Genomic DNA, 10,978 nt, shown 5'->3' on the forward strand with positions numbered 1-10,978 from the left:
ACAGGATCTTTGTCACCACGGTAGAGTTTAACCACCAAATTCGAGATGTATTGACGTGGTTCCTCTACGGCTAGGACGTCAGACCTGCACGAAGTGTTTTTTACGTGACTCCACTTCGATGCAGAGTTTGGACCACCGATCGCCTTTAAGGAAAGGGTTGGCTAAATTGTGGCCTTTGTCAGTTTTATAAGAGCCGAATACAACCACTCGTCTTCTTTTCAAATGTCTCAGCGCGTATTTGGCCTAATTCACATGGACATCGAGTTTTAGCACATTTTCCTCTCGTCACACATTATTCATGCCTGTGTGTTGGGAGTTATGGACCGAAAGAAGTCTGCCGGTTATCAGGATTATTACTTTTTTTTGAAAGACAGCAGGAGAGCTGCTGTGATCCATTAAGAAGAAGAAAGGCCGATGGCCGAAAACAACGTCAGGTCGGAGACCAAGTGAAAAAAATAAAAATACAACCGTTGTTGGCTTTGCCATACAACATCGCGACGAGTTTATAAATAGTGCTCAGCCTGGGTCAAATGGGACTGGGCATCCAGCGAGTTTCCATATTGCTGCTTCATCCCTAATTCGGTTGACCAGCGTTGGCAGCGGTAGTTCTTGCTGGTGGAAAATTCGTCGGTTTCGCTCGAGCCAAAGTTCCCAGCAGATTAGCATTGCCAGCGCCTGCGTACCTTTTCTACGCGTTGTATCAGTGTCCTGGGGTGTAAGCTCTTGTAGCCATTCATGGAGCGTTGCATCCACGCTCCACTGAGAAGACTAAAAAGAAGGAATGTTTGCAGTCGTGGCCATATAGTCCCAGACTCGTCTAGACCATGAGCACTCTGAGAATAGGTGTGCGGCCGTTTCAAGGCAGCGCATGCAGAGAGGGCAAAAATAGTTATTGTCCCAACCTCTCAACAATAGCACGTCCGCCGTAAGAATCTTGCGCTGCAAGGCCATCCATAGGAAGATCTTGCATTTGGCAGGAGCCCATCCACGCCAGACACTGTTGTATATGGGAGATTTGATCATTCCTTCAAACTGGAAGATGTAGGCCGATCTGGCGGAGTAAGCACCATCATTTGTTAACTTCCAGGTAATGTGGTCTTCTACAAGTGGGTTAAGCTCTGTATGGTCAAGCAAACTAGATAGGTTGATGAGTTCTTGGATCATATCATCTTTCCAGTTTCGCTCCAGATCATGCAGCCAATTGTTCGTTGATAGTGCGTCATAGACAGTGCGTTCTTTTCGAGAGGCCGCGCCGAATAGAACGGGAGCAATGTCCCTGGGCACCATGCCATTCAGTCAGGCATCTTTCCAAAAAAGCGCAGTCTTCCCATCTCCAATTGTCACTCTCGTAGCACTTGCAAATAGCGCGAAGTCTTCGTCGTCACAGGGTCCGTACGTGCCAATTATTGGGATCTTAGCAGCGGTCCATCTTAGCCAAATCCATCTCATCCGGAGAGCTCGTGCGAATTTTTCCATGTCCTGGAGTCCAAGGCCTCCTAAGTGTTTCGGGCGACATACCATATCCCAGCGCACTCTGCATTGGCCACCATTGCATTTCTCCTCAGCGCACCAGAACCAAGCCCGTGTTCGCTGAGCGAACCATTTTAGAAGCCATTTTGAGGGTTTTTGCGAAGAGAACATGTACACAGGCAAGGACTGTAGGACTGCTCTTGCAAGAAGTAATCTGTCCCCTTTAGACATCAGCTTTCCCTTCCAACCAGCCATCCTGGAATCGAGCTTGGTCATTATGTTGATGTAGTGAATCTTCTGAAGTTTTCTAATGGATAGAGTCACCCCGAGGAAGGTACAGGGGAACGTGCCCGTGGGCACGCCCAGCGGCAGCAGCACATGCTCCAGGTCCACTTCATCGCAACGTATTGGCAAGGCAACACTCTTTGCGAAATTAGTCCACAGACCTGTTACCTTTTGGAAGATGTCCAGAATGTGTCTCACCATCCTCATATCATCCTGCGAAGGGTTGACAAAGAGCGCCAGGTCGTCCGCATATAATGAGGTTCTCATTGTGGCCGCTCACCCTCGCAGCTTCGAGAGCAGCCCATGCTCGGTTGCCAGGTCAAAAATTCGGTGCAAGGGCTCCATTGCGAGGATGAATAGGAAAGGGGACAGCGGGTCACCCTGGCGAGCGCCGCACTTGTGCCAAATTCTTACTGATGGTATGCCATTAACCATAACCATAGAAGAAGAGGATGATAAGATAAGGGCAATCCATTCACGCCATCGCGCCCCAAATCCCATGGCTCGTAGGCAGTCCAAAATGTAAGGCCAGGAAATGGAGTCAAAGGCCTTTGCCAGATCGAGCTTTAGCAGTATCGCCGGGAGATGAGCCCGGTGGAAGTGCTTCGCAAGGTGTTGGACATAGATGAAGTTTTCCTGGATGCAACGACCATTAATGAACGCGCTCTGGCATTTAGAGATGAGAGCTGGCAGCCACGGTGCTAATCTTCTTGAGAGGACCTTCATGATGATCTTCATAAGACTGTGAATTAAGCTGATGGGATGGCAGTCGCCGATCCCCATCGGGTCCTTCTTCTTTGGAATCAGTACAATCAGCGCATCATTTATCTTATGGAGCGATCGAGCATTGAGATTGAACAGTCGCTGGAAGACACACAGAAGGTCGTCTTTGATTGTGTCCCAACAAACACGGTAAAATGCTCCCGCGAACCCATCGGGCCCCGGAGCTTTGTCCGCTGGCATGTCCCAGATCGCCTCCTTTATTTCCTCCAAGGAAAAATTTTGTTCTAGATCTTGCAGATTTGTTGGGTTAAATTTGAGGAAATCCCAACAGAATGCCGATGATGTTTCACTCGGAGTGCCCAGAACCGTCCTGAAATGCTCACCAACTGAGTCAAGTATGCCCTCCTGGTCACTAAGCAGCACACGATTGGAGTTTAGCATGGAGTGGATAGCATTCCTCTTTGCCCGAGAATTAGCCTTGATGAAGAACATCTTGGAACTGGACATAGAATCCTTTAGCCAAGATACTTTAACTCTTTGGCGTTGCTTAATTCTGAGCAGGACTGCAAGGCCAAGACATCGAGACTTCAGAAGTGAACGAATTGCTGACTCATGATTAGTCAAGGATCTCTCATCTTGAGCAGATTCTAATCGCAGAATAAGCTCCTGCGCTGCCGTGAACTGGAGTTGTAGGTTTCCAATTTTTGTCCTGCTCCAGACAGTAAGCGCACGCGCAATGGTCCTAAGCTTAATATTAAACGAGCTAATCGGATCATTAGATCCTTCCACACTATTCCAAGCCACAGTCACCACCTCCTGGAACCCATGGATGTGTTGCCAATATAACTCAAACTGGAACCTTCTCTGTTTTTTTATCATCCCCTCATTCACTAGGAGCAGCGGGCAATGATCCGAGATGGAAGAAGACTGAGGGAGAAGTTTAGCTGCCCGAAATTTGAGCTCCCAATCCACAGTGCAGAATGCACGGTCCAGGCGGACCAACGTTGGCGGAGATTGTTCGTTGGACCAAGTGTACCGCCGTCCGATCAGGTCAACCTCGGCGGAGATTGTTCGTCAGACTTGAGGTGTGCAGGGCATTCCGAAAGCGAAGCATCCATCGCCGATCCACGTTAGGATTGTTCTTGTCTGCCGCCGAGGTTATGAGGTTAAAGTCGCCTAAGACTAGCCATGGGGTGCTTACTGAATTAGCTATCTCCTGCAGCTCTAACAGGAAGCTGGCTCTCCTTTGATCATCATGAGGTCCATACACAGTGGAGATTGTCCATGGGCATCCATACAGAGGTTTAACAAGGGCCGTGATGGAGAATTCCTTAAGCACTACATCAGAGATGGTGTACTGAGTTGTATCCCAAAGCAAGATAATGCCTCCTCTTGTACCTTGGGCAGGCAGCGCAACTGCATCTTGAAGCAACGTTCCCCCTAGCTCCTTCCTGTCCTCCTCAGAAAAGGAGCACAGCTTTGACTCTTGCAGGCAGAGGATCGAGCATCGGCACTGGGCAATTAAGGATCTTACTACCAAACGTCTAGCACGGTCATTAAGACCGCGCACATTCCAGCAAAGCACAGATAGCTTCTCATCCATGGGAACTAGGTGAAACAACCGGCCGTAGGCCTGGTGCCAAATAGACAAGATGGAACAGCAAGACAAAGACATGATCAGGTACCACCGACACGTGCTTACAGATGGTAGGCGCCCAAGGCGCGACCCGGACATACAAAGGTTCAGTATCAGGCGCCACCAGCACGTGAATACAAGAGGTAGGCGCAACCCGCGCGACACTAGAAGTGAATACAGATCCTTGGTTCGACGCCACCGCCGACCAAGACCAGACATAGGACTCAACTCGCAACAAACAGACACAGTCAGGCGCCACCAGCGCGTAACTTAAGTTCGGGACAACTAAGGAAACAGGCCAAATACACTGGGATACAACCGGGGCTGGCGCAGTCTGCGCGGCCCAACCTGCAGTGGGGTACCTAGATGAAGAAGATGTTGTACTATCCATGGGGGATGAGTAACAACCATGCGGGGCAAGAGCTTCAGTTGGCAGTGGCGTTCAGCTCGTCTAGGATGAGCTGCAGATCCTCATCTGGCAACTTCAGCAAGCTTGGCGAGGAGAGGCTGTGGCACGGGGTTTTCGAAGAAGCTTAGGTACAGCTTCAGGGTGTCATCATTGAACTCCTTAACGTTCTTGATCAGGCCCAGGCGAACACAGAACTGAGCTTGAGATTTCCTGGAGGTCATGAATGACAGCTTGACGGGAGCTCTTGGGAATCTTGGTCCTGGAAGCAAATAGCTTCCTCTTGGTCTGCCCTCCTGCTGGCTCTGTAGACGGCACACCTAGCAGAGACGGGGATAGAAGAGCAGCAACCCATGCAACAAACCGCTGCTGCAGATCGGATGGGAGGGAGGACACACGTGATACAATGGCATTGACAAGATCCCCTCCAGAGAGCCCATCCTCCTGTGTGCTCCTGTCGGAAAGATCCGGACCCAACTGCGCTCCCGACCCAAAGCAGATTTTAAGAGGCGTACCTTGCAGAGCAGAGAAATCAATAGCAGGGGTTCTAGCCACATATGCCTCCCAACTGTTCACGGGGTGCACCTGGCCACCACCGTTGTTGAACTTGGCCTGCAGAGAGGCGGCAGCTGTGGTTGCTCGATCCCAGGAGGCAGGGGCAACTGGGAGGTGCAGCGGATTCCTCCCAAGCTCCCATTGCCGCTGTACAGTTGGAGATCCCAGCTCTTGAAGTTGCCCCGACCTGTCACACGGCTGCCAGCGCTGATGGTTGCCTGACATGGACATCCCAAGGTCCCCAAAGGAGCTGAATACAGCCTCGGTAGATGCGTGCCAAGCTGCAGTGGCGGACTCACAACCCAGCCTGTGGTTCTGTCCAGAAGCAGAGGCCGCAGCAAGCACCTCCTCCAGAGGGGAAAGGTTGGAGTGTCGCTGCAAGCAAGGCGCAGCACCGCTTGCCTCACCGATCTCAAAGTTCTTCCAGCAGCCTGAAACAGCTAAGCCTGAAGGCAGCCCTGGCACCGAAGCAGCATGCGTGAAGGAGGGGGCTTGGAACTGCAGTTGTGGGGAGGCCATCGAGACAGGCGCATCACAGGCAGCAGAGAGAGCAGGCTGGTCTCCCCGCACTGGACTAACTGGTTGGGCCCAACAGCGTGCCGCAGAACGGTGGACAGAGCCAGCCGGGACGGCGGAGTAGGAGCCTGAAGATGCCTGCCGGCGGGGGGAGGGCGGAGGGCTCGGATGGCTTGCGAGTGGGCGGGGGTGGTGGCTGGGGGAGGGAAGCAGAGCAAGTACGCGCAAAGTGGCCAATGCCCTTGCACCGGATGCAGCGGAGAGGTTCACGGCAGTCAGCAAGGCGATGGCGCTTTGACAGGCAGCGAAAACATTTGCCGCGGAGTCTAGCCTTAAACGCGAGATGCTGCTTCAAAGCCATGGGATCAGAGGGCGGAGCACGCCGGCCCTGTCGCCCCTGCCGCGGATCTCCCAAAACGGGGGCCTGCGGATTGCGCTTCTCCTTCCTGGAGCGCACTTGTTGCCATCCAAGGGAGCTATCCTCGGTAGCAGCATCGCCGGATCCAGTAGCAGGCTGCTGCCCAGCCGCGGCAGGCAGAGCGGCATCAGGCAGCAACCCACCCTCTGGTGCCACAATAATGGAATGGAGGCGCGGCGCGGCGCAGCAACCCATCGAGGAGGGCGCAGCCCAACCGTCAGGCGCGACGATCAGCGAGCGCAGCCTGGGCTGTGCGGCCGGAGCCGAAGCAGGGCAAGATTCCACTGCCGCGGGCGGGATACGGCTTTGAATCGTACCCAAAATGGTGGCCGACGGGAGATCTGGAGAGGGGATCTCCACCAGGTCCGCATCTTTACGCAGGCAAGGGGACGCCGAGGATAGGCCGGCCAGCGGGGATGCCAGTAGCTGCAGGAGAGATGCAGCATCGGTAGGGGAGCGGTGGTTGGGGCTTGAAGGTGGATCTTGGGCTCCGGCCGCCGTGGAGGCAGCGGAGGAGAGGGGTGGGTGCATAGCGAGGCGAAAATCATCAGGATTATTACTGGTTACTAATAAAATTCGAATTGAACTGGCAGGGGGTGCCATGCGCAGTTGGTGCAGTCACGAGTGTACGTGCCTCAACTGCCCGCGCCAAGCGCCGCCCTCCACTTGGCGGCGACATCCTCCAGCGCCCGGCGGGACGAACCATCCGGCGACCACGCGCGTGCCGCCGCTCGCTGCAGGTCCTCGGCCCGGCGCCGCACGACGAGTCCATTCTCCCCCTCCATGAGCTCGTTCACCGCGGCCGCGACTTCCTCGCGCGCCACGGCGCCGCCGTCCTCTCGCGCCCTCGGCCGCAGCGCCACCCCGAGGGCCCCTTCCAGCAGAGCGGCGTTCATCCTCTGCTCCGCGTAAAGCGGCCACGCGACCATCGGCACGCCGGACGCCGCGCTCTCCAGCGCCGAGTTCCACCCGCAGTGCGACACGAAGATCGCCGTCGCCGGGTGGGACAGGACGCGCACCTGCGGCACCCAGGCCGGCACGGCGAGGCCCCTGCCCCTCGTCCTCTCCAGGAAGCCCTCGGGAAGCCACGCCAACGGGTCGTCGTCGTCGTGGCCGGTCCCGAAGACACACGTGCGGCCATCCAGGCTCGGCATCCGCACCACACCCAGAGGAACCTCTGGCTGCTCGCCTCTAGCCCGGCGGCGAGCTCGGCCGTCTGCTCCACAGACAGCGCTCCGCCGCTTCCGAACGCGACGTACACCACGGACCTTGCCGGCTGGCGGTCCAGCCACTCTAGGATGGCCGACGCGCCGGTTTCCTCGTCGGAGTTTGACCGGACGAACGGCCCCACGGGGAACGCCGGTGGGAACGTGCCTTGCTCCGCCGCCTGCCTGAACTCTTCCACCATGGCAGGTTCCATCTCGTAGAAGGTGTTCATCAACAAACCGTCGGCACGGCGGTATCGCCGGCCTCCCCGGAGCAGTTGCGCGTAAGCCAGACCGTTACAGTCGCGATACGGGACCGGAAGCTCTGCGCGGCGCAGCGACAAGCCCCCGGGGATCTCGAGAGGCTCCGGGAGGTTGCGGTATTCGCCAGGGGCGCATCAGGTAGATCATGGTGAGGCTGCTGGGGACGAAGACGTAGCACGGGACGCCGAGCTCGACGGCGAGGGGCAGCGCCGCGGAGCAGAAGAAATCCGGCACCAGCGCGGCGAGCGGGGTGGTGGAGCCCATGGAGCGGAGCAGGGTGCCGAGGCTTGGGAGGGAGCGCTGAATAAGCTCCACGAGCAGGCTGCCGCGGAGGGCGTCGGCGGGGAGGTCGTCGATCTTGACGGCAGGGAGCGCAACGGTGGAGACGGACTCAAGGATGCCGCTGGGGAGGGCTTCTGAGTCGGAGAGGCCGCTGAAGGTGACGATCGTGGCTGCGAAGCCGTGGTGCTCCACGAGCCGCCGCGCAAGCTCGGCCAGCGGTATGAGGTGGCCGGCGCCGGGACTGGCCAGCAGCACGACGTGCGGCCTCGCCGCGGATGGGGCTGGCGCGGAGCCGGCGTTCGTGAACGACCCCATCGTTAGTACTACTTAGTAGCACCGGTGGCAAGATGTGAGCGACCGGTTTGTTAATCACACAAGCATCTTGTGAGCATCTGGTCTAGTTAAACATGAGCCGCATGTGATGTGCATGTAATTATACTTAGCGAACAAAGGAACAAAGGGGCTCCCAAGGCATCAACAAATAATTTGAAATTTCACCTTAAACAAATGGTTTAAGAAAAAGTAAAAAAACTGATTTTTTTTTAAACAAACTTGATCTAGTGTTATAGTCCCTCTTGTCCTTTTTACTCCGCATATTAAATTTGTGTCAAGTCAAACTTTATAAACTTTGACCAAATTTGTATTGAAAAATATCAACATTTACAATACCAAATATATATACTACACTTCATAATGAATCTAACAATATTGATTTGGCATTGTGAATGTCGATATATTTTTCTATAAGTTTGGTCAAAATAGAGATATTTTGACTTCAGACAAAACTTATATAAGACTAAAAAGGACCGAATGGTGTACTTGTATAAAAGGTCCCCGCGAAGGAATAACTTCAGTCGACTTCGGGCCAAAAAAAGGAAACAAAATTGTGAGTACAAAAAGAGTGAATAGTAATGTTTATGTACTGTCGGATCTGTCGCCAGCCTGGAGGGGTCCGGCCAGCTTCGGCCGGATCTGTCGTCGGGAGGACATCTGGTGGCACATGGTGGTGGAGTGGGTCCTTCTAGGCTCCCTGGTGGGTGGTATGCGGCGGTGTGCGTTGTGCATCTTGCATGGTGTGATGAAGGCAGTGCGGCGTGGTGGTGGTGGCCTCCTTCTCTTGGGTTTGGACCGATGGGTAGGTTCAGATCTAGGGTTCGTGCTCACGTTGGCCAATTCGGGGCCCGGGGCGGATCAGAGCTTGTGCTCCATGTAGGAGAGGTCGGGCTTGACCTGGGATGTGCTCGTGAGTGGTGCTCGTGCTCCTCTCGTGGGTATGGTGCTCGGTGGTGGTGGTCGTGTTATCGTTGTGTCGATGCGCGGATCGGCGCCGGTGACGACAGACATGGCGTCGTGTAAGCTCGCCTGACCAAGGTCTTGGCTCGCTAGCGGCCATCGCCAGCTTCAGAGTCATGTCCCCCAGTCCACCGGGTGGCTGGGGACGCAGGGTGGGTGCCTCCTATGATGGAAACGCCTACCTAGACTCAGGGACTGATGCCGGGCTAGGAGTGGATGGAGTGTTCTCGCTCTTCCTAACGTGGTTCGGTGAGTTGTGATGTGAGTGGCATACGATATCTCGCGACAAGGATACCGGGGCGGCGGTCCCGGATGGTGGTTTGGATGGTTGCTCTTCGGCGGGCATTATTACGATGGTGGCAGCGCTCCTCTCGTGTTGTGTGGGCATCAGGAGGTGTTGCAGCGGGTAGCCCGGGCGTGTCCTCTCTTGGAAGGGCGGTGCTCCGATCCGGATTTGGGGATCTGGCATTGTCACGTTCCTCCTGGCGGCCTCGTGGTGGCACAGTTGAGTTGCGGAGCGAAAGCTCTGTGCCTTGGCGCCAGTGACGGCGACACCCGTGGGTGATGCGTTCTTCTTGAAGACGTCGTTGTGGGTTCTTCTTTCCGTGTCAGGGCTCCAGATGAGGATCTTTGTTTGGTGTGTACTCGACAACAGCGACGCTCTGCGTCATTCTCCCTCTTGAGGGTGTTGTCGTGGAGCTTAGGTGTGATAGGTCGTAGCATGGTGATGTTTAGGTCTTCCGGTGCTCGTTGTTGGTAGCGTAGTCGCGCGCGTTCTGCGTGTGTCGGTTATCTCAGGACCGGCTTTATAAGAAGGCTACCTCACCATCTTATATCGTTCAGCCCTCTACTTTTTCGGGTGTTGCTTTTATATATAAAGCGAGATGAAAGCCTATTTCGAGAATGTTGATGTACCGTTGATTCTTTTCTCATCAGAATACGATGAAAGGCATTCATTCACGATTTTTTCCACATGGGTACTGTATGTGATCGTATTTGTCTTCAAAAGTTTGAAGAATTTTATTAGGTACTTTGCAATTTTTAATTATTACTCCCTCTGTAATACTTGTAGAAAAAATAGACGTATTTAAACATATCTTAGTCATATCTTAGTTATAGATACATTTATTTTTAGCCATTTCCTTGACAAGTATTTTCGGATGAATGGAGTAGTTCTCAATTAGGCTCCATTGACACCAGAGACCCAAAATCCGCGCCAACAAAGGGACGAACAATTCATGGTCCTTGGAATAAAATTGCCAGTCGCCTTTTACTCAATTGTTCGATCTGTAGCCAATGGAGCAGCATCATTCTTCTTCCTTTAGCTTTCTTTTTTTCTCTCTGGCAGCACCACCCTTCTGTTGCCACCACCAACAGCTCCTGCAACGGGCGGTGTTGCCACATCCAACTCGCTGCCCGACCTACCATGACCGTTCCCTTCGCCGTACCAACATCGCCCCGGTTGGATCTTGTGGGATTCGATTGATGGTGGTCTTTGGTTGATGTGTTTGAATCCAGTTTTTTGTTCATGTGTTCACATGTTTAGTTCTTTTGATTTACGGCTCTTCACTAGCGATAGTTGCTGCTCTTGTGTGCTGGTTTTATGGGGTCTTACTTCGACGACTTTTTAATTGTATATTACAACAACGTTTGTTGGCTCCGGTAAGAAAGATAAAATGACGGTGACGCATCTTCGATTTGCTATAGTGCTTGTATTCGTCGTTAGATGATTTATATGGACCTAGTTGTTCTTTTGCTACCTACAATGTCCTTTGGCATCTCCAACGCCGACCTTCAAATCACCCGCATCCGTCTGAATCGCGCTGTCTAGACCGTGAAAGCGACCCAACGCATATTTGTATTGGTCCACGACGCGGTCCAGACGATACTTTCTCTTACAAATCGAAGACAAACATGTGAAACTT

General features: G+C 53.7%; 1 protein-coding gene and 1 pseudogene across 1 annotated transcript in view; both read right to left on the bottom strand.

Annotated features, from left to right (window-relative positions):
* LOC119283663 (extensin-like) overlaps positions 1-2,022 on the bottom strand; it is a 42,460-nt gene extending 40,438 nt beyond the window's left edge. The window contains exon 1 of the mRNA XM_037563115.1: positions 1,719-2,022. Coding sequence (XP_037419012.1) covers positions 1,719-2,022 — 304 coding nt within the window. The remainder of the gene's footprint in view (positions 1-1,718) is intronic.
* LOC119286825 overlaps positions 1-8,223 on the bottom strand; it is a 10,353-nt pseudogene extending 2,130 nt beyond the window's left edge.
* Between the last annotated feature and the right edge of the window lie 2,755 nt (positions 8,224-10,978).

The sequence above is a fragment of the Triticum dicoccoides genome, chromosome 4A (genome assembly GCF_002162155.2).
Source record: "Triticum dicoccoides isolate Atlit2015 ecotype Zavitan chromosome 4A, WEW_v2.0, whole genome shotgun sequence".
Lineage (NCBI taxonomy): Eukaryota > Viridiplantae > Streptophyta > Magnoliopsida > Poales > Poaceae > Triticum > Triticum dicoccoides.